The 22,918-nt window shown below is 38.9% G+C and overlaps 1 protein-coding gene across 2 annotated transcripts in view; it reads left to right on the forward strand.

Annotated features, from left to right (window-relative positions):
* Nucleotides 1–22,918, forward strand: part of LOC111594196 (CUGBP Elav-like family member 2) — an 88,494-nt gene that overhangs the window by 45,417 nt on the left and 20,159 nt on the right. For both annotated transcript variants that reach the window (XM_023307393.2, XM_030224371.1), the window contains exons 3-4: nt 6,102–6,184; nt 9,596–9,644. In XM_023307393.2, coding sequence (XP_023163161.2) covers nt 6,102–6,184; nt 9,596–9,644 — 132 coding nt within the window. The remainder of the gene's footprint in view (nt 1–6,101; nt 6,185–9,595; nt 9,645–22,918) is intronic.

A 22,918-nucleotide genomic window follows, 5' to 3' on the forward strand; every position in this document is an offset into this window, starting at 1 on the left:
ATACATATAGAAGTATCAGACATTCTCTCAGTCTACATAGCCTTTGCATTCAGTATGCTTTGCGTGTATGTGTGCGTGTATTTTAATTGCATGTCAAGCGCTTGCCATTTCATTTCATCGGCAAATTGCTTTTTGTTCGCCATTTGCCTTGAGCTGCTATTTGAGACGGAAACATTGACTATTCAAGCAAAAGAAAAAAGAGCTAAATATATGATCTAGAGTTTATTTTTGTATATGAGTTGCTCTTAAATTGAAGAGTTTGATTTGACTCTTGGTTGGTCGATTGCTCACTTTGCGTATTGTTGTTTTTGTCGTTTGCAGGCAATTTAAAAGCCTCTCAACTGCAGCAGTGGAAACGGTCAGCCAAACACATTTCTATTGATGCGCTATAGTTTTGCTCTTCTTCATGCCTTTTGTCAAATCAAATCATATTTTTGTGCTCATTTTATTCCATTTATATATATATATGTATACATGTATATTTGTTTCTTTAGACAACGCCTATTGTCCTTTTTGTTTGCGTTTGTATCATATCTTCGACTGCCTTTTGTCTCCCCCTCTCTTACATCCCAGCTCTGTATATCATTTTGTTGGGGCTGCATTTGACAGGCGGCCGCTGCTTGGAAATGTGGGCGTGTGCATGGTCAGCTTGTCATCGATGGGCGTGGCTGTCGTGTTTATATGTTTGCCAGTGTATGTGTGTGTGACAAAGTAAAAGCGCAAACAGTTTTAGGACGCACTTAAGTGGCGCGTTGTGTTGATGATTTATGACAATGAGACAGCGAGAGAGCGACTGGAATTGAGAGTGTGAATGGAAGTAGAAGCTTTCGGCTAAGTGCCTACCTCCATATGTGTGCTGTGTGTGTGTCCTGCTGTTTATCACTTGAGCTTAAAAGCGCGCCATGCCACAAACACGAATCGACACAAATTGCATTTGAAAGTTATTATTTATGCCAGGCAACTGTCAAATGCTAGCAGACAAAAAATAGAGAGGGGCGTGCGCTGACCCAAAAAAGGCACAAGACAGTATGAAAAATGTATGACGCAGTCGAAATACTCTGTAGACTCTGTTTGGCTTTTACGAAGTGGAATATTGTGCATATTCTGATAGCTTAGAATATTCTTCTGATAAACTTAATATATAAGATATATTATGGATGAGAGATAAAATACCCTCTGTCACTCTAATAATACAGAGAACTAAAAAAGTGAATAGAAAAATTATTATCGTATTCAGCATATCAAATCTATATACCCTTCTAGCTTACAGTAGGATATTCTTAAGAGAAGGGGGCAAAGTTTTTTTGTACTTTCTTGCCGCTTGCAGAAGTTTCGTTGTTTAGTCGTTTCCTTTTTTCATGTGCAGTTTTATTTTGGCTTCAACTTCCTGCTACAACATTTCCATTTAGCCTGACTTGTAACCTAGTTTTGGCCAGTTTTAGTTTGGTACCTTGGTCCTTTTTGCTGCGACAAAAAGTTGGCAGTGCAGTCGCGCAACCTCCTCAGACCTGCACTGCTGCCAATGGCTTCAAATTTGGATTTTGCTGTTGCATTTTGATGGTGAAACGCTTAGCCAAAAAGCCAGGGCACAGGATTTGGCCGTGCTGCAGCTACCAAAAATGGGAAATGACACTTTTAAGCGCGACGATGACCTCTGAACCAGAAAGTCGTAAATAACCCCACCCGCTAAAAACAAACAGAAAAAAAGAAGAAATTTCCTTTTCGTTTGGGAAAAAGTTTCGACTCCGCTTTTATTATTTCTGGGCTAATGCCTTTTGGCTAAAAACTTGTTTTTCTTTCACACTAAATTTCGTTAGCGGCCAGTTACTTTTTCGAGTGGATTTTCTATGTTGTTTGCGGGTGTTGTTATTGCGGTTATACTGTGGTTCCTCTCCTCACAGGAGCATGAGCAATGCGTTAGAAAGAGATAGCAAACACGGAGGGTGCGTTTGTGCAAAGGTTTAAGCTCTCCACTCATAATTTATTAGCGCTTGTGGTAGACGCAACAACTGGAAGAGTGGACGAGTGAGTGGAAGAGAGAGGCAAAGTGTGTGCTTCTCTTTTCTGTTTATTCAGGTGTAAAGCGCTTTTACAGCTTTGTTTGGCCAAAGCGTTTAATTTGATGGGCCTTTTCTCTTTCTATTTTGAGGCCTACCTTCAAAAGTTGTTTAAAATTTGTGGGTTTTTAGGAAGTTTCGAGTGGCGAGCATCGTGGGTGGAGGCGCATTTGAAAAAGATTCAGCCATAAATTAGTCAATGAATGACAAACTATTCACATTGGAAATAAATTCACGTTTTTAAGGGAATTTAACTCAATTGGGAAACCCAAAGGGAATTACGATAATTAATGTATTTGTGCTGTAAATAAGTTTTATTTATATTAAAGATTGAATACATATAAATAAATATAGTAATATATTATATAATATCCCTTTTAAACTAAGCGAAAACATCATTCTGCCAAATATTTTCACTTTTGAGCCTCCACTTTAGGCTTTTAACAGCTTTTACTGTCTGCCTTTAAACTGAGTCCTTGAATTTCTTTTCTATAAATTTGATTTATGGCCATACAAAAACTTAGCTTATAATGCTGACCAAATCACAAAAAAAAGATAACATAATTCAGCCACAGTGAGAAATATGCTGGGCTTCTTCTGGGCCATTTGATGTTTTTTTTTGTCTATTCCGCCTACTGTGCTTGAGAACTTAATTTTGTGAAGCGTGCCATCTCCCTCCCACTCGCTGCTGGTACTGTCAAGCTCTGCGTCTAACTGTGCTTGGCCAGCTGTCCGCTGTCACCTAAAATAGAAAAAGAAACGCACTCACTTATCTGCCGACTTCATCCGCCTGGCTGTTCTTCTCTATTCTCTCTCTCTCTCTCCTTACTCTCGCCCACTTTGTGTGCTTGACATTTTTATTTAGCGGCTTGCGGAGCGTGAAAAATGCATAAAATTTCACTTAATTTTCAAAGAGCATTTCAATTCAAAGACGCGCCTTGTGCTTGCTTACCCTGTTAATTTTGAGTGTTGGCATTGATGGACAAATATGTTTGAGGATGCAATCTATTTGCTCAATCAAGTCAATTTATTTATTAGCTTATTTGTAAATGGATAACAAACAATACAATAATAGATATATATATTATAACGATATGAGTACAGGGTATTTGTTAGTCGGCTACTCGCTCTACCATATCACTGTTACTTATCCTTTCAGCTTTTTGTGGTTTTGGTCATGACTTTTGGCGCCCACTGAACTATTGCTAAACGTTTGTCACTTTCGCTACGTCGAGCTTTATCTGTGTGAAGAAGAACTTGGAGAAAGGAGAGAGAGCAGAGAGTAGAGACGAGAGCCATAAACTAAATTCGATTGCAATTGCAGTTTGCTGTAGCTTCTACATTTGTTGTTGTTGTGTATTGTGCAGCTGGTTGCGTGTTGCCTTCTCTTTCTGTTTAGTGAGCATGCCAAGTCAGCTAGTAAATCTCTGCACCAAAGTTTAATGACATTGATTTATTTAACTTCGATTAATTCGTTTCCTGTTGGCTCTCTCCCTGTCTCTGTCTCTGTCTCTCGGTGTCTACGTGTGCGACCGGCACATCCTTTATGTATATATCCTTGCTTTATCCCCTTTTCTGGACTTTGGCACGTTGTGTGTCTGGGCCAAGCGGCGGCAGCGGCGTCGGCGGCAGCTCTCGATTTCACATCTTAAAATCCAATCCAACCCACTTTCACATACACACGCACGCTCCCCTTTTAACCCCCTTTACGCTCGCTCCTGGATTAAGTTTTTGTCCAAAAACGTGACTGGATGTCGTTTTCAGCTTCTGCCGCCGGTTTTGTTGTTACTTTATCGCATTGTTCCCTCAAGCAAGCGAAAGCTCAACTGTTCACTACCTCTTATATTTCCCTCTCTGCTTGCGTCTTGTTTTGGCGCTTTGATTCTAACTGCAGTTGACATGCACATAATGGGAATTGAGAGATTTCGCTTCTCTTCTTGCCTGCCTTTCGTCTTCTTCTTCAGTACTTCTGCTTCTTCTTGTTCGTTATCGCGCGATTGGTTTTCGTCTTTGGTTTCGCTTGCACAATATTTTATTGCATTTGGAAATCGTTTCGATTTTCTTTCATTTGTTACATTTAACGCTAGTTTAATTTTAAGTGATATTTAATCTGCGATTGCACAAGTTGCATTTCTTCCTCTCTTCCTCCCACTTTAGTTTTTTCCCTTTGATTTCATTTCGTTTCGGGCTAAGTGAAATGCGATATTTGTTTGATTCAGCGGAGGAAACTTAAAAGATTAAATAGTTGAAGGAATACCAAACGTTTATTTGAGTTGGTTTCGGTTTAATTAATTTCGTAGCTTTTCTAAAATGTAAATCTTCAAATAAGTTTAAAGCTTTAGTTCAGACTCACTTGAAATTACATGGTTAGCAAATAAATTATTTCATTTTATATAAAAATAAAAGTCATATACATATTTGTCAAAAGCTTTGGCTTGAAATGCAGATTATTTAATATGTGAGCTTTTACTAAGCTTTATTATTATACATTAACAAGTCTGATCTCGAATAAGCTTTAAGCTTCATATTAGATCGCTAACATGTCACAAGTATGATAAATACAGCGCTTTTCAAAGCTTGAAAGCATCTGTTAAGTAGATCGCTATAACACAGTGTTTGCATTCAACTTACATACAATTACACTAACTTTAAAAGCTTTAAGCTTTCAGTGTAGTTAACAAAAAAAACGCATAATTCTCACACATCCGTTGCGGCGCCGTTGGCGACGGCATTTACTCTACCTCTCTCTCTCTCTCTCTAAACCTGCACCGGATATAAAAAACGCAAAACGAGAAATGAAAATATTTGCAAATATGTGAAAAATTCTGAAAAACGGCCGTGTGTGAGACGCCGACGACGGCGACGGCATAAAAACTGCGACAGATTGAATTACCCAAGTGTTGGTGCAGGTGTATGTGTGTGTGTGCTGCGGCAAATCCCCACCCACATGCAAATAGAGAGCTAGGCATGTGTGAGCCATGTCCACCGCAACGCATTACGCTTGGGTAAAGCCGAGTGCGAGTCGATATGGCCGGTAATTGCATTATGCAACTATTGCCATATTAAGTTTTCCACACACAGTTTGGCGGCCAGGCCAAAATCCCAGAATCCAACGGCCAGAATTTCAAATGGACTCCATTACAAAGGGGCTGGGAGGTTTATCCTGCAAAGCGGGGAGGAAAACAAGCCACGTTAAATGGAATATGTGTGCGAGTCCGCGAGCCGGAAATGAAATTCAACTGACGCTTGAGTTTTATTTTACTTTTCTATAGTTTGGGCCACAGATTTTGGTGGGAATTGAAAAAACTGGACATACGAACACAAATTCTGAGAACCTCTCATATTTTCAGCTTACTTTTCGATTAAATTGTAGCAGCTAAAATGTGAATGCCACATAAATAGGCAATATAAAATGGGTCTTCTTACCTTCTTCAATTTATATAAAAATTCTTTCGGCTTAAACTAAAAATTAATATCCTTAAAAATCCGGATCGCTATATTATTAATTCAAGAATAAGTTAATTTTTTAGGATGAATATTTATAAAAATTGTATATTGTAACCCCAAAAAAAATTTTAATCGTTGCTTTTGTTTTGATATGGATTGCTTTAGTGTAGGTATCGCATGCTTGCTCAAATATGCTTGCTACCCGGAACGAACCCTACATAAACTTCAACACCTAAAACACTTGCCACCCCTACACATACACCCTTAGTCCTTGCCTCCTTGCGAACCCTGTGCTTCACAAAGCTCGACAGATTTGTTGCTGGCTCTTGTGGGCGGGCGGACGACGGGCGTTGGTCATAATGTTTAATTTAGTGTTGCCATGTTGCCACATTTGTGCCCCTTCCTCGTCCCTCCTCCCTGCACCCTCCTCCCCCAGCTGCTGCCTGTTTGCTTGCAGCTATTTTGCCTGCCTGCTAATAATAATTTTCATAATTTCTTCGCCACCTTTTTCTGACGTCGCTGAAAATAAACTCCAATTTAACCCTTATGCTAATCTCAATATTTCGCTCACTCATTCTTTCTCTCTTTCTTTTGCAGGCTGCTGCTTTGTGACATTTTATACGCGTCGCGCCGCACTGAAAGCTCAGGACGCACTGCACAATGTGAAAACGCTGAATGGGGTAAGTTTAATGTTTCCAAACTTTTCGCCCAGCTTTATTTTTAACATATTTTTTCATTTTGCGACATTTATTGTTAGCGATTAGTAGAGTAAGAGGAAGAGGAAGAGTAAAGGGGGTCGAGAGCTATTTTTATATTCCATGCCAACGCACGATATTTTAGACGGCATTTTAGGTTTTAATTGGAAAACATTTTTTATGCTGAGTTTGCAACACGAAAAATCGTTTGCCACATCAACTTATCATAAACGCATTCATGCAACACAGGAACAGCAACAACAATAAAACTGGCGAGAATTTCAGCATCGCATTGCCTTCATTATGGCTAACAGACTGCTTGACTGACAGATTGACTGGCGCGCGAACTGACACACAGTCCTGACGCGGCACAAAAAATGTCCACGAGATACAGAGGGGCAGGAATTGGAGGTAGAAAAGTTGAACTGATGAGATACCCTGTACATGACGATTAAACTTGGCAGTTTAATTTAACTTGCGAAAAGTTACCTATAAACTAAGTGTAAGATAATCGAAATGGCTCATTGGTATAGCTATTAATAAAGCTGGGAGATTAAGTATAAATAGTTGAAAGATTAATTGGGTCTTAGTTTGACGATGATGTCAACTATTAACAATTAGCTTAGATTAATTTATATAAATTTCCAAATACATAAAACAAACACTGTTCAATAATTGACGTCTTTAGCCATTTACTACTTTAGCTCTGCTTTTATCTGGCATCAGTCATAAAGTATTCAGAAAGCAAGGGCAAGACGGCTCAGGCAGTGCATATGCCATTTAGCCATTATAGGGCAAAGCCAAATCATTGCACTTATTTTACTATTATTCAATACAGTTTTTTCGCAACTTTTGCCTCGCTTTCAGCTCTTCAAACGCTATGAAATGCGAGTAATTTTCAAGTTTAGCCCTGTGTCCTGGGAGCTTAAAAGTATGCAACAGAAAAAGAATAAAAAAATGGAGTAGTAATAAAAATGAAGAAAAAGGGAAAAATTTGTAGCATGCGTCGAAAGTTTATGCTAAGAAAACCAAAAGCACAGACACAAAAATGTCAATTTGCGCTAGGGCGCTGCCAGCTTGCTAGCCCCTAAAGCAACAAAAAGGATAGGGATAATGGTAGGAGGGGTAGGGGTAGGGGTAGGGGTACGAGTAGAGGTTTGTGCATAACGGGCTGCATAGACAACGTCAGCGAAAAGCAGTTCGAGCTGTTGCGTTTTTCAATTTTTCTATTGCGACATCAAATCAGCATGAATATTATTATTTGGTATGTCATGTAGGCGCTTCAAAGGGAGGAGTTGTTGGCGAGGAAGCAGAAAAATAGGGTTCGTATGTTGGGATAGGTTATGCAGGAGCTACACAACAATGCTTTATGTCAGACGCTCCAAATCTGACATAACTTGCATGTCGTTGTCGCCGCCAGAAATGAAAAAAAAGAAGTTGTGCAGCTACGCGGCTATATTTATTTTACAAAATTGTTATTGAAAGGCACAGCAAATCCTAAGAAATCAGAAAAGGACGAATGATGTGAGGGTTAGAGGAAGGCTAAGAAACTGCACAGAAATTGGCAGGGCTTTCAGTTTGGTTTGTGACCATTTTTGCTGCATGTGCAGTGACAATTTTCCCATGGAAATTTACTAAATTGACAGCTGTTAAGACCGTTTTAAACTACTGCTCTTCCGTATATTATGCATGTTGAAGGATTTCAGTCGTTGATATTTATTACTTCAATTGATGTAACCATATTTGATAGGTGATTCAGTAGCAGAATTAATTTGATTTAATTTGTTAATTGAATAAATGATATTTCTGTGAAAAAACATTAGGTGCCGTGTTGTAGTTTTACAACACTATTTCTACATGTCTTGCCTTGTATTTCACAGCATTGAGCTGTATATGTGGCATTGTACAACACTGTAGGAGTCGTCATGGCGTATTATATAATCTTTAAATAATTATATAAATTAATGTTTACAAGATAAAGTATTTGCTGAATTGGGACGTTATCCAACACTAACAGTCTAGTTTTTATAAGATATCAAATCATTCCCTACTATAGACTATATATATCATCCAATTGACACAATTAAGTGTCTGCACCTTGAGTAACAACATGATGAGGTAATTAGCCCAAATTGCGTAGCATTTGAAGACCAATGGTAGCTACGGGACTGCATTTGACTTGACCTGGTAATTGGTACTTCCTGCACGAAAATAAGGGAATTGCTAAAATAAAAAGGGGCGTGGCATGGATATAAAAACATGCAGAAAGGTCAGGCAGGAGCGGGAGCAGCATGGCTGGGAACAGGTTGACTTGGACTGCAATTTGTAAGAAGTCGCGTTGCGTGTATTATTTACGAGCGCCAAGGAAAAGGCAAGCGAGTGAAAGAGAGGAGAATAGAGAGAGAGAGAAAGAAATACGAGAAAGGGTGTTGCGTACAAGGACGCAACGGCCTTATAAACGTGAACTGTTGTCGTTGCCAATAAATCACGGGCCATTAGCCGCGCAGACTTGGCGACGGAAGTGCTCGGGCATGCGGCCTCGTTTGGGTTCCCTTGCCATCCTCCTTGACCCCTGACCTCGTGCTGCGGCACGTTTTGCGGGCGCTTTAAGCTTGTTTTAATTAGAAGACGCTGTGCGAAAAATTACATTTAAAACGTTGCTGCAACTTGGCGTAAAATGGAAGGGCAAAATAGGGAAATGCGAACGCATATTTTAGGATTTTCAAGAGAAAGAGAAAGAGAAAGAGTTGCTGTTGCTTCTCGGCGACCGCTGAATAAATGTGTTTGGCTTTAGTCGAGGATTTGGCGGCCAGTTAGAAGCAGCTTGTCGGCTCTTTGCTGCATTCATTCATTATGCAGCTTAAGCGCCTATCAAAAGCAAAAAAGGATGGCGGGGCACACGCTGCAGCACCAACTAAATGGACTTCACACATACCAACACACAAACATACACATATATGTGTAGATATATACACAGCAGAGAGCGCGTGTCTGTTGGGACTAAGTTGTCCAATTTTGGCTGGTTGCACTGCGCCAAAGAGCCAAGAGCCAAATTAATCGCTGACTGCGTCGTTTATATAGCGCCACAATATATCAAATGTGATTAACACGGCAAATTAGGTTGGCCAAATCCTTGGAATTTTGTTAGCAGCTAGCCAAAGCGTAAAAAGTAAAAGCCGTAAAGAGGATGCCGCGAAAGAAAAATCAAATATAAATGAAGTTAAAATAAGTAATATGTGAGCTTAGAAAGGCAATTAGAGAAGAGCTTAGATGTGCTTGAAGGAAGTTGGGATATATACAAAATAAATAAAAATCTTTTTCTAATTTATTTTAAATTAATTAATTAACCAAGTATACTTTTTTTTACTGACTTACTTTTTATCTCATTACTTACAGATGTATCATCCCATTCAGATGAAACCCGCCGATAGTGAAAATCGCAATGGTAAGTTCAAGAAATATTGACAAATTTAAATAGGTCTGACACTGGTTTATACATTTAACAAGCACTTTGACTAGAAGTCAGAGGATTTATAATATATTGAATTCTTGTTGACTTTATCGTATACTTGCCAGAATATTGATTTGAAGTGCTTAATTAGTTCGATATATCCTTCACCATTTCCCAAATTAGAGAAACCGTTAAATTTCACTTAATAAAAGCTTAATTGACATGCTTTTCTAACCAATTGACGTGCCATAATGTGGAGGTTATTTTTGAACGAATTTTTATATTTCGCTTCTTTGACTTGCAACCTGTACGCCTGTCAACACATCTTAACTTTGGCAGCGACATGTGAAGCGAGCTTTTCAAGTCAAGCTTCATTAGATTAAAAGTGAGTGTCAGCTGCCAGCTAACAGGACGGCCGTCAGAGTTGAATAAATGTTTTAATATGGATTGGGTCATAGATGGATATGCTTCTTCAAACTACCTACAGTTGTTCCAAAACTGTATGTCAAATGTTTGACTCAGCCTAAAAGCGAGCAACTGCATTTGACAGCTTTTGTTTGCAGCTTCAATGTATTGGGGCATGCTGCACTGCCTTTGCTCACTCTTCATGTGTCTCGTTCGATGGACAGGCCACAGTTTAAACATTTCAACGGATTTTTTTTCGTATGCCACTTCAGTTTTTTCATTTTTATTTTTTTGGCCTTCTGTCAGTTGCGTGTCGGTCACTTGGCAGTTAATTAAAAACCATCAATTATGTGCGCCGCGTTACAAAATTGTTTAACATGGTAAAAAAAGTTTGTGCACAAAAATTTAATATATGTTAATTTTTTTTCGTTGCCAGCTTAACCGCTCTCTCACTCTCTCTTTCTCGCTCGTAGCGGCTTCTTCTTTTAATTATACCCATGAAATTAATCTGCTTAAGTGACCACAAAAATGTTGACTTTTCCATACACACACACACACACACACACAACCACCCCCACACCCACTCACAGTCAGGCATGTTGCATGCAATGGGCGCTTGGAAAATTTTTTAATTGGCGACCTCTAGCGGCGCGTATTGTTAACAAGTAGTAGCGTTTGCTGCCAGCGAGCGAGCGTGCAACAAAAAAGCGAAGAAACTTTTTGACATGCGGCTTCTGCCAGCTGCATCCGCTTTTCCTCCTCATTTTCCGCCCTCTCTCTCTGCTAGCTATCGCTGTTGTTGCTATGCGTGTAATTACGCTTGTTCAACATGGCGTATGCTTAATTTTTCTGTCACAAAATCTCGTTATTTTTTGGCTGCTCTTAATAATGGAATGTACACATTTTTAATGAATATCAGCTCTAAGAGTTTAGCTAATTAGAATAGTTTTTAGAGTTGATTCCAACTTGCAAACCATTTCTAGAGTTTTTTTTTTTTTAATTTAAATTTGTGTTATTTCGTATCCTAAGCGAATATCTGTTAAACCGTTTTTGGCTAATGCATTGGGCTATTTATTGCCTTTAAGCTTGACTAACCGCAGCTATGCAATTAGCTCAGCTAAAAGCATTTTTTGATTGTTATGTCGTGTTTGAATTTCAATTTTAGATAAGCTAAAAGGCGAAACGCCCGCAATGCGCCTAAAGCGATGGCAATGCAAATGCATTTTGGACTAACTCCAACAATTGCCGCATTATAGACATGTATACGTATACATGATATATATATATATATATATTTATATAGTTTATGTGCATATACTAAGTCTCTGCCGCAATTGCATTTCAATATCGCCGCAAAGCCAGAATCTAGACGATTTCTGTTTTTTATTTTGTATTTTCCGCTTGCCTTGTAGGTTATTTTTTATTGTTTTTAGCATTTTGTATTTCGTATTCGTGTGCTTTGGCACTTCAACCTCAAAAACAACAGATACATAGATAAAAAAAGTGAAAGAAAACTTGCAATAAGCATAAAAAATAGCAAAAAAGTTTTACTTTGGCCACGGCACAGAAATTTATGCCAAACAGCGGAAACGATATAATAGAAAAAGATGGCAGAAATATTCCTCTGGTATTTCCTTCTTTCCTTTTTTTGATGTTACAATCGGAGTGGGTTGGGGGGTCGGGGTAACAGGGTGTTGGTTTATGCCTAGAAATCGAAAATAAAAGACAGTTGCAGACAACAGTTGTTGGAGCCAACGTAACAACAAACGGAAGGTGGCAATTTAATAAAATGCTTGAGTGAGTCGCCGAGTTTTGTTTCCTGCTGCGGATCCTGCTGCTGCTGCTTATAGTCCTGCTCCTGCTGGCTGTCGCAAAAGTGTAGCATACTTTTTGGCATTCGTCGCAAAAGCAGCAGGCGGCGGCAAGGCAGCAGCAGCAGTAGCAACCTTTGATTGGTTTTTGGGTTTTGTGTGCAATTCTTGTTGTTATTTTCAGCTGCTCGGGCTAAGGGCTCTTCTGAAGAGCTTTGCAGTTTGAAAAGTGCATATATATAATTTATATACATATATATATATATATATAGTGCCAAGCGGCTAAGAAACTTCACAAGTTGTCTCGATTAAGTGTGGCAATGAGTTGCTGTGTCTTGTGCTTAGTCAACACTGTAATAAGTTAGTGTTGGGTAACGATTGAAATATGAAAGTACGAGATTGCCTATATATATTACGTATAGGTTTTTCAATAATGAATGAAACTATAAATTCGCCTAAATTTCATCGCCATAATTAATTGTTTTCAAATTGAATTATCTCTACATTTAAAATTCTATTCTATTCACACCGTAAGCCATAAAGCTATCAAAATGTTAGATAAACAGCACCCGCTATGTGAAAGCTATTACATTTAAGTACAATGCGAGGCACCCTCTGGTAATAAGACGCAGAGCCAACACGCTATTACAAATTTCTGGTAGCCTTCTAAGGGCCCAACAAATGGCGCCTCATTTCCACTTGAATTGCAGTAAATGCAGTTAAATTTTATGACGCTGACCCTGCCTCATAAACTGCAAACCAAAACAAAAGAGGGCGATGGAAAGGGAGAGGGGTACATAAATACATCAAGTGTTAAAAGCGCGGACTGGCCAAAAAGAATGCTTGGAATGGGGGCGGGAAAAAGGACAGCTGAACAATAGAGTGAAGAAAAAGTGTCTGCAATGAAGGCGATTTGCGTTAGGTTAACTTAAGTAGAAAACATGAAAAGTGCCAGACAAAATGCAACCAAATCAAATGTGTAAGCAAAGAGCGAAAGAGAAATGGGAACGGAGGAAAAGTAGTAAAGAGGGAAAAGAAAAGTGCAACGTGGTAATCAGTGCAATTTGCATGCGAGCAAACTTCAAACAGACAACGACGAGGCGCCCCCAGACACGATGTCAAGTTGCTGGCGTCAGTTTTTTATACGCTGTACGTGCAGTGAGATAGGGGTATATTGATTTTGTGGAATATGCTGAGCAATCAGTTAACTCTATTTCTAATTGGCAATATGAAAGGTACTTAGATATTTTATGGAAATTAACAACATGCAAACTACTTAGGCTCAGAGTTAATATGCTATAGAGTCGGAGACAATAAACTGCAACAAGTGAACTGAATAATAAAGAATATAGTTATATATTGGGAACATTGAGAGCCAGAACATCTTCTTTTCATCCATTTTTTTCAGCTTCCCATGGTAGGCTTGTTGAAGATCTACTCTAATTTAACTCTCTAACAAGTTACAACAATAATGTTAACAGCGTATTGCCTCAGTCAGTTACAATTTCCATTCCCATTTTATGAACACCCGCTCATTTGAGAAGGGTGTTATTAAATTTGCAAATACGTAATGTCAAATGTGTTTTTTTTGTTAGTCTTGTTGAATTTTGGCGCTGCATACTTGAGGGCGCGCCAGAAATGCAGTAAGCAACTGGAAAACGGGCAAAAGGCAGACATGTTAACATTTTCATGGTTTTTCCACACAATTTGCGAAGGCGCGCGCTCTCTCTCTCTCGTTCCGAAGAAAATATTCAAAATGGATTGTATTTGCATTTGGAGTAGAGTGGGAAATATTGCCGCATATGAAATCGATATGCAAATGTTGTCGAGTAGAGAAACTGAATAACAGTGAGACATATAGAGAAGGGGAGGGAGCGGTAGAGCGAAGAACGTCTCTTGACTTCCTCTGTGATGATGATGCACGTATTGTTTGCTTGTAAACATGATAAAAATTCAAATTAGCCATTATGGCAAGTCAAGTACATATAAATGAGCGAATGTGTGTAGTGTGTGTGTTTACGTATGAGTGTTGTCGCGTTGAAATGTAAAATGTGGCTAGAAATTACCGGAAGGCAATTGTGAAGAGAAAGAAGAACGAGAAGCAGTCATCGTTTCAGCAACCTTGAGCTAACTTTGTATAAAAATTCTATTTGCATATTTCATTGCCAGTTTTACTTGGTTATTCTTTTGTTTAATATTCTGAGGAAATCAATAAATGAAAGGAATGTGGGGAGATTATTACATAGGTTAAGCAAAAGCGTTGTCAAAGCTGATATGAGAGTTGATAAAATATATATTCTTAATGATTTAGATGTTAATATAATTGCTGATATTGAATATATTCTTGTTCATAATTAACAGTGATGTGGATAGGCGCTCTAGAGGGGTTTATTTATGATTCTAAGCAACTGTCTTATTTCGTTATTTTATCTTGACTCTGGTCTAGTTGCTGGTAGTACACATTGGAATATATATTCTCCCACATTAGTATAATTTCTATACTCTGGATAGAATTTTTTCCTAGTCTAGTAATTCTTTCTACATTTTTTTATGTAAAAATTGCTTAAGAAATCCCAAAAATTCTTTTGCAATAAATATTTGATCTAAGGTAACACACGAATCTTTCTTAAGCTCTGCGTTAACTATTCCCTAATATATATAAATATATTTTTATATTGGTCTCAATCTTGTGCGCATTCTCGCATTGCGATTCTAATCATAATTAGCGCACACGCAACTCTGCTACGAAGTTCACCTTAAAAAATCGCCAAGCTAAATGTGTTAATTAACTCATTAGCAGCAGCAGCAGTAGCAATAGCACCAACAAGTGAGAGACTTGCAAATGAACGAAAGAATACATAGAAGCAAGAAACTAACATTAAAAGACATTTAAAAAAGAGCGCAACAATTTCACAACAATAACGACAATAGCAGCAGCAATAGACAAGTTGTAAATCAAGTTTTTCCAGAACCTTTTTGATTGTTGAGATTCAGTTGCGAGATGAGCTGAGCTTTGAGCTAAGATGAGCTGTTTGTTGCGTTTGCATTTCAGCTGAGTGAGCAAAGTCTATGATAAAACGCTCTGTTAGTTGCAGCTAAAGCTTCGAGCGGTTGAAATCGCAGTATCCCGAAATAAATTCCAATATTTCTCTCCACATTCGTTTTTTTCGCCGGCTTTGTTTGATATTTAAATACCAAAAATACGCGACGTATCCGATGTTTCAATTGTCGCTGCCGTTGTCGGTTGTTGTTGTTGCTGTTTCTGTTTGTGTTGCATGTGACGTCGCTTAATTAGTTGCATTGCTGCCAATACCCCGCCCCGCTCGACCCCTTCGCGCCGCTGATTGATGTCAATTTATTTTTAGCCATTTGATTTTTGCCAATACTACGCGTTTTTTATGCTCTTCTGCTTCATTGTTGTGCCGTCGCCGTCGCCGCTGGCCGCTGGGGAAAAGTGAAAAACAATGTGTTGTATATGTATGTAGATATATATTGAAAAAAAAAATCAAAAATAAATCGATTTAGTCTGAAATTAAATTTTAATCGCTGTGCAACGACGCATGCCACAAAAGTGAAGCCAACAACAGAAAAAAACCAAACAACAGGGTGACTCGTGCAAAGAACTTTGAATGCAAAAGCCATTAAACGTTTGCGTGATTGGAAGAGAACTATGTGAGTTGAAACTCTAGTGACTATTAATATTTATAGGCTTAATTATGGATAGACGAATCTAACAATTCATTGTTAAGAATTGGAAGCATATATAGTGGGTTATATTGGGTTTTACTTCATACAGAACTAAAAAAATATCCAGAATTTATGTATCCCAGATATTATAGTTAATTTAATATCTTAAAAATAAACTATTTTTCATTTGCACACATTTTTTTAAAATTTGACTTACATTCATGTCTTATTTCCTTTTCTATGCCGAAGAATAGAGTTTAATATGATCTCTTAAACTTACATGTTTCATGCTCATTCTTAACTCTATTGAAAATATATATTTTTATTTGTACAGTCTACAATGTAAAGAAAATTTGTGTTTCTAATTCGCTGCAGCAACATTTCTTATGTACTTTTTACATTTTCTAGGTGTTCATTCTTAAATTGTACTGTTCTATTCGCTCTATTAGCCACTTAGACTTCGCAGCAAGCTGAAACCATGACCCACCCTATACAGTTAAAAACAATGCCAAATATCTCTGAAGCTCTCTCTCTCTTTACTTACCCTTTCTCACTCTTGCTCTCTGCAATTAAATGCCGAATACCTGATTTCATTTTATTCAGTTTAAAAATCAATTCTTTTAATTCTTTGAGCGCCTTTTATCGGATGCTTTGACATCTATCTGCCTGCCTGTCTGCGTATCCACCTATATATAGCTGCGAGTCAAATCGATCTATTCGATCTATAAAAGCAGCCCATGACAAACGAATGGCCTGCAAACCGAAGGAAAACTCGATGCCAGCGCCTGTCTAGTTGAACCACAGACAGCATAAGCGAAAAAAAAAACAGAAACACACGCAAAAAGTGCGAACGCAGTGCAATTCTGAAAAAGAAGCAAAAGCAAAAACTAAATGTTAATTGTTGTTAAATAGCAAAGTTGAAAAATATTTATTATTTGTTGCTCTTTAATTGTTAAACGTTAAACGTCATATTTGAATGAACAAGTCAAAAAAAGTTGTTATTGTGCGTGGCTAAAAAATGAGCAAAAGAATCAAGCAAGAACGTTGCGTGTTTTTAATAAAAATATAAATAATCAAGAGTCAAATCAAATCAAATCGAATCGAAAAGAAAAATCAATAAAAAGCAAGAAGTGTTAACCTGACGCTAATTGTTTAAAAGTCAACGCAGTCGTTTTTAATATTTATGATATTTACTTAACGAATTTTCCACTCACTCCACTTCGCTTGAAATCAACTCGAGATACTTTTATACACTTCTTCTTACTACACAAGGCATTTCGAGCACTACAACTGTTGTGTTTTTAACGCTCTCCCCTGTGTGTGTGTGTGTGTGTGTGTTCTCACTCTCTCGCATTTTGTGTGTATGTGTGTGTAAATAAGTGTAAAGTATTTTCAAGAATTTTCTCTTCTTCGCCGTTGCCATCTCCGCCAACTGACATGATAAATAATTCAACTGCAATTGGTTTCGTAAATAGCGAAGGCGGCGCTGCAGAGAATGGCAATGCCAGCAGCAACAACATTCACACCATCAACATCAACGCCAGCAACAGCAGCAGCAGCAGCAGTCAATTATCGTCAATAATTGAGAATTTATCCAATAATAGCGACATCGCGGCATTGTCCTCTACATCATCGACATCGGCATCGGCTGCGACATCGTTATCGTCATCGTCATCGTCATCGTCCCCGTCGTCGTTGTCGCTGTCGTCATCGTTGCTGGCAACCAACTCCAGGTTGCATGCCACGCATAAATCCTATCCGCCAATAAATTCAGCATATTGGCTGCCATCGTCGCATCCATCACCGTACACAGTTCCAGGTATGCAACAGTCGCTCAATTGCCAGCACCATCAGCAGCAGCAGCATCAGCAGCTGCTGTTCCTTCTCCTCCTCCTGCGCCTCCTTATTCACCTTTTCTCCAACTCTATATTAAGCCTTATACAGCTGCTGTCCATCTTCATTCAACTCTTCTCTTCTGTCTGTCCATCAGTGTCCCCTTACTCTCTCTCTCTTTCCCCCATATTGATGGTCTGTTGATGTTGAGTGTTATCTACCGTGTTTCAGTACCCTGGGAGCAGCATCTGGCCAAATTGCTCTGGCGCCAAGTTACATGCACATTACAATCCCAACACTTCCTCCTGCTGCTCCTACTCTGACTCTTCCCTCTCATTGAATTGGCCTTTAAAATGGGGTAATTAAAGCAATTTATTGGCCTCCAAAATTGCCAAGCAGTTGTCATTAAGTAAATTGGCCAAAACTGCGAGTAGAGTTGGGCTCTCCCTTGCCAAATAAGTTGAAAATGGGCTTTCGGGTGGGATTTTGGCTTCATTCAGCGTATATTTAACTTGGCTAAATGATGGCTCAGGTATCTATCATGGCATTGCTATTTGAATAGTTGAATAGATTGCGAAAGTAATATATAGGCAGAGAATTAGCTTTAACGGAAAGTTTGTCGTATTTAAGTTGACGGGAATATATGAGAAAATGTGTATAATAAATATATTCTTTGCCATCCCTGTTGTTTCTTGAGATGTGCATACTCCTCACGTCTTAACCTCATTTCATCTGCTTCTTAACTCTCCCACATTTTCACACACACGCATCAGGAGTTTATCGAGTGTGGTATGCCACTTGAATGAAAATTTCACGCATTGTTTCACACAACATTAAGAGTAAAATATATAAACGTACACTTTTGCTATATATGCCAGCAACGACAACAACAGCCGCAGCAGCAGCAGCAACAAGGATGTTGACACTGACAGCAGTTGAAAACTGAGTTTAATTTTTGAGCTTCAGCCTGAGCACTGAATCTGAGCCGTTTGCCGTCTCTGATCCTGAGTATTTCAAACAGCCAAAGTGTCATGCCAGCGACACGCACATGTCAATGCACACACACACTTCAGCTACTTTTGCATTGATAGACATTCACTTTCTCGCTCTCTCTCTCTATCTCTTATTTGGGCAAACGTGGAGCCCACATTGTTTTTTTATTCTTAGCATAAACCAACAAAAAGGAAATAAAATTCAACTGCAGCAAACTGATAGTGTGTGTGTGTTAATGACGTTAAAGTCAAGTGTAAATTGTGGGCGTGGCTCGTTGCGTGTGTGGGCGTGTTCGTCATGTCAGGTGCGCGCGAGAGAATTCCATTGACATGGTTTTTAATATGTTTGGCATCTGTTTCTTTTGTCTTTAAATGTGGAAAGGTGAAAAACTGATAAACACTGGCAGAGCAGCAGGCAGCAAGAGGAGTCGGGCAGGGCTCATACAAGTGGAGCGTAGGGTCATTTGGTAAAATATGTCATCAACTCGTACAGTATATGAAAAATGCTCCCGGGTAATTGACATTAAAATTTTAAACTGAGCCGGAAGCATGTTGACACAATGGCCATGCAGGAGATAAGTGCATGAAAATGTCATAATGAGGCAGCAGGTAGAATGCGTACTGGAAGAAGTCAAGTTATATATATATATATATATAGTTATTGCACTTACGTAGAACTGGCTATATACCAAACAATACGAAACTAAAATTCACTTTTATTAATATATTCGTAACTATTTCTATTGTTTCTCCTGTTAGTTTATATCTGAACCTCCACTTATCACTAATTCAACGACATCTTACGATTCGCTTACCGTTTTGTGCCCATAAATTTGTCAACTACCCACTTGAACGCAATATTTATTATCTATAGTTACTCATTTCTCTCAACTGCATGCCGCACATGCACTTCATAAATTTAGCTGGCAAACTGGCATGCAAATTTTTAACTGGGCTTTAATTTTCTGCTAAATTAAACGGCAAATGAACTGGCCACGTAGCCAGCCAGCACGTGACAGGCATCCCTTTATATGTATTTTGGCCCAAACTATTACCAAGAGCCGATCTCTTCTGCTATTTAAACGAGCTCTGCTTTCTCTCTCTCAGTGTGGCGTATAAAAAATGTAATTTTTCGCACACACACAAATTTATAACCTTTAATTGCTTTGACCCAAAAACGCAGCAGGCGACATGATGGGGCGGCTTGTGCTGGAGGGGGGCGTGGCTCTTATTGGAGCTGGTTGCCTGGTTCTGGGTTATGGGCCATGCAGCAGAGCCTGGCCACAAAAGCCACATTGCCTATGGCCTGCATAAAGTTTTTAACCCCAAAATGCAACCCGCTCTTTTAATAGTGTTTGTTGTTTATGCTTGCTGTTGTTGTTGTTGTTGTTGTTGCAGTTGCCTAATGCACTTTCACACTCACAGGGCGCGCGCGTGTGCCATTTACCCACATACAACCTGCTGCGAGTGTATGTATGTGTGCGTACCCTCTGCAGCACTAGCAGCGGCAGCGGCAGCAGCTGAGATAGTTGTGTGGCGCCTGCCATGTCCCATTTCTAATTCACGACGACGTGGACACTGCTCCTGGTTCCGGCTGCATTTCCAGTTGCTGCTCCGGCTAGTTGCCATTTTATGCAAATGAATTGGTTTTTACACTGAAAATACTTCACACTTTGTTGGCTCCGACGCGTGCAGCCAGCGCGAACTGAGTCGCAGTCATTGCGCGACTTGCCTTGCCTTAACTGTGCTCCTGCCTCTGTTCCCAGCATTGCTGGTGCAGGCTACAGCGTGACACTTGCTGGTAGAAGAGACCACAGAAGCGGCAACTGAATGCCTGGCATCTGGCTTTGAGTGGCAGACGGCGCAAGTCTGAGTGAATGATTGTGGCACTCACTGGCTGTGCACGAGTGAAGCACTGGATGACTCAGAGCCCAACTGGCTGACTGACCAACTGACTCACTGAATGGCGTCTGTTTGCTGCCATGGCAATCACAGTTATCTTTTGCATGTCAGCTAGCTTTGCTTGCACTGTGACCAGTCATAAAATGTTTAGGTTTTTTGTTATGTAGCAAAGCAAATTTTAGAATAACCTGAAGTAAAAGCTAGGCGGTCCGTTGTCAGTTGGCCGTGGAAATGTAAAATTACGTTTTCTTTAAATATAGTTTTTACTCGTTTCCCTCTCTCCATCGATTTGTATAGTGTTTAGTTATATCTTTGTCTTTCCTTGGGACTTCTCTTATGTTTCTTTATGGATCCTATGATTGATCCTATGTCTTGCCCTGTCCAACCTTATGGCTTTTATCTGATCGTCTCTTATATTATGATACTATCCCTTAGTCTTTCCGTTAGTTGTTTTCTCACACATGCGCCAAGCGGTTATTTAATAATTATAAATATTTCAATATAAGCGAACCACTTAACATTAATAATAAACCATTTATGGGCCATGACAATTCTTTTATATTAGTTCAACTGCCACTCAACTACTATTGAAATATTTTCACATAACATCAATTTTAATAAAAAATTGAAGTCTTTTTTAGCCATGACAAAAATTGAGCTCCAATTCGTTGGTATGTCGAGCCCTCACATTGGCCATAAAGCAAACTCTATTTGCATAAATGTCACATGTTTACGCATTGAGAATGCGACGCATAATTCAATTTTTTGGTATAATAAAAAAAAGTTCGACCTTATCGTCAGTCGATGTCATAATCATAACCTACAGGCAGGCAGGACTACAACAGTCAGGCTACATCCTACATCCTAATATCCTTAAACGAAGTCCACAAAAAGACTAACCCCACCAGCAGAACCCATAAAATGCAATAAAAGGAAGTTGAAAGTTCCGACACAGAAACCCATTATCACAGTTACACACACGGCCACACACACACAAGCGAACACGCATACGCATTGTCCGATCATTGGGCAAAACTTTTAACCCCTCACATAATGGACAGCGTGCAGGACATTCATTTTTTGCTTCTTTGCCGTATGTGTTTGTGTTGTCCTTTGGCTGACCCTCAAAATGTGTAAAAATGCAAATAATTTTTGGACTCGCCTCGTTATTGTTATGCTCTTGATTATGTTGTTGTTGTCTGTATGTGTGTGTGTGCAGTGCCTTATATGAAGGCAAGTAAAGTATGAAAACATGTCCTTTTTATTGCCTTTACATGGAAATTTATGTATGTAGTTGTGTATATTTGTTACTGAGCCCCATCCACACGAACATGAAATGGTTTTTTGTGCATGTTGGAGGAAAAAGAATGGCTCATTTTATTGGCTTGTTGTTGCTTGTATTAGTTGTAGTTGCAGAAGGACATATACACATGCACACATGCACACATGCACACAGTATATATACAATTTTAGTAGTTGGAGGGCTCAAAATGTCATATCGATTTATTAACCTGTGTGAACTATTGTCTTGTTTCTATTATAGTAACTCCCTCCTTCTCTGATTCGTTTGGGACTTTTGCCAGTGATAAATGTGTTTTAGTTCCTTGAAATTGCTCGTTTTCGGTTTAGTGTTTGAATTTATTTCTTTTCTTCTCGTGTGTGATATGATGTCCTTCGGAGACGACGCCCAAAGTGTTGGCAGTTATGGCATAATGGAAATTTATGCCAAAACTTGCTACCCTTGCAATTATCCTTGATATATGTATGTGTGTTTGTGTAGCGAAGCAAGCAAACCTTTTGCACCACTTGATATTCAATATTTTGGAAATAGATTAAATGCAGAGACAAAAAACAAATTTCAATGCAATTAAAATGTAAATTTTGCTGCTCCAAAGTTTATGCAATCGAGAGAAATGGAGAACGAGCGAGAAATGCGCACAAACCATGGCCAAAGGATATGCTAAGGATGCTTTCTTTTAACCTCGTCTCGTTCCATCTTTCGCTCTGTAGCCAAATCGAGTGCCGAGCGGAAGCCAAAATGCTTGAAAAAATACAAATTTGCACAAAAGATGGCATTGGCGCAGTGCTCAACAAAAGTGTTGTAGAGCCCGAGGGGCAGATAGAATGGGTAGAATGGTTAGGAATTTGGGTAAGCTGCGCGAATTGAAATACATATAAATGTATATAGAAAATTCGCATTAGATAGCGCGCGAATATTATTTTTAGTATGGCTTCTTTTAGTCGCTTTTAGATGGAAATTTTGCATTGAACAGCCGTTTGTGGTGCTTCCTACGCTTTAACAAAGGATCCTGTAATGTATTTTATGTTTTGTTTTACTTAACTCTCTTTTTTAATGCCCAGTTAAGATTGTGAAGTCTCTCTCCTAATGGCATAACGTTCAACTTGGAATTTTTCTATTAATTTGAAACATTTCGATAGATCTTTATAAAAAATTCCAAAACTATAAAATATTTTAAAGGTATTAAGCAGCGGTTACTTCCAGCTGGCCACCTGGCTCTTACAGCAGCTGTTCCTTGTTTCATCCACTTGGCTTGCTTGTTATCCCTGCGAATTCTCAGAACCCACTCATAGTGCTGCTCGCTCGACCCACTTCACACTGAGCGTCCCCTCGCTCAAA

The sequence above is a fragment of the Drosophila hydei genome, unplaced genomic scaffold (genome assembly GCF_003285905.1).
Source record: "Drosophila hydei strain 15085-1641.00,03,60 unplaced genomic scaffold, DhydRS2 tig00008114-arrow-pilon, whole genome shotgun sequence".
Taxonomy (NCBI): domain Eukaryota; kingdom Metazoa; phylum Arthropoda; class Insecta; order Diptera; family Drosophilidae; genus Drosophila; species Drosophila hydei.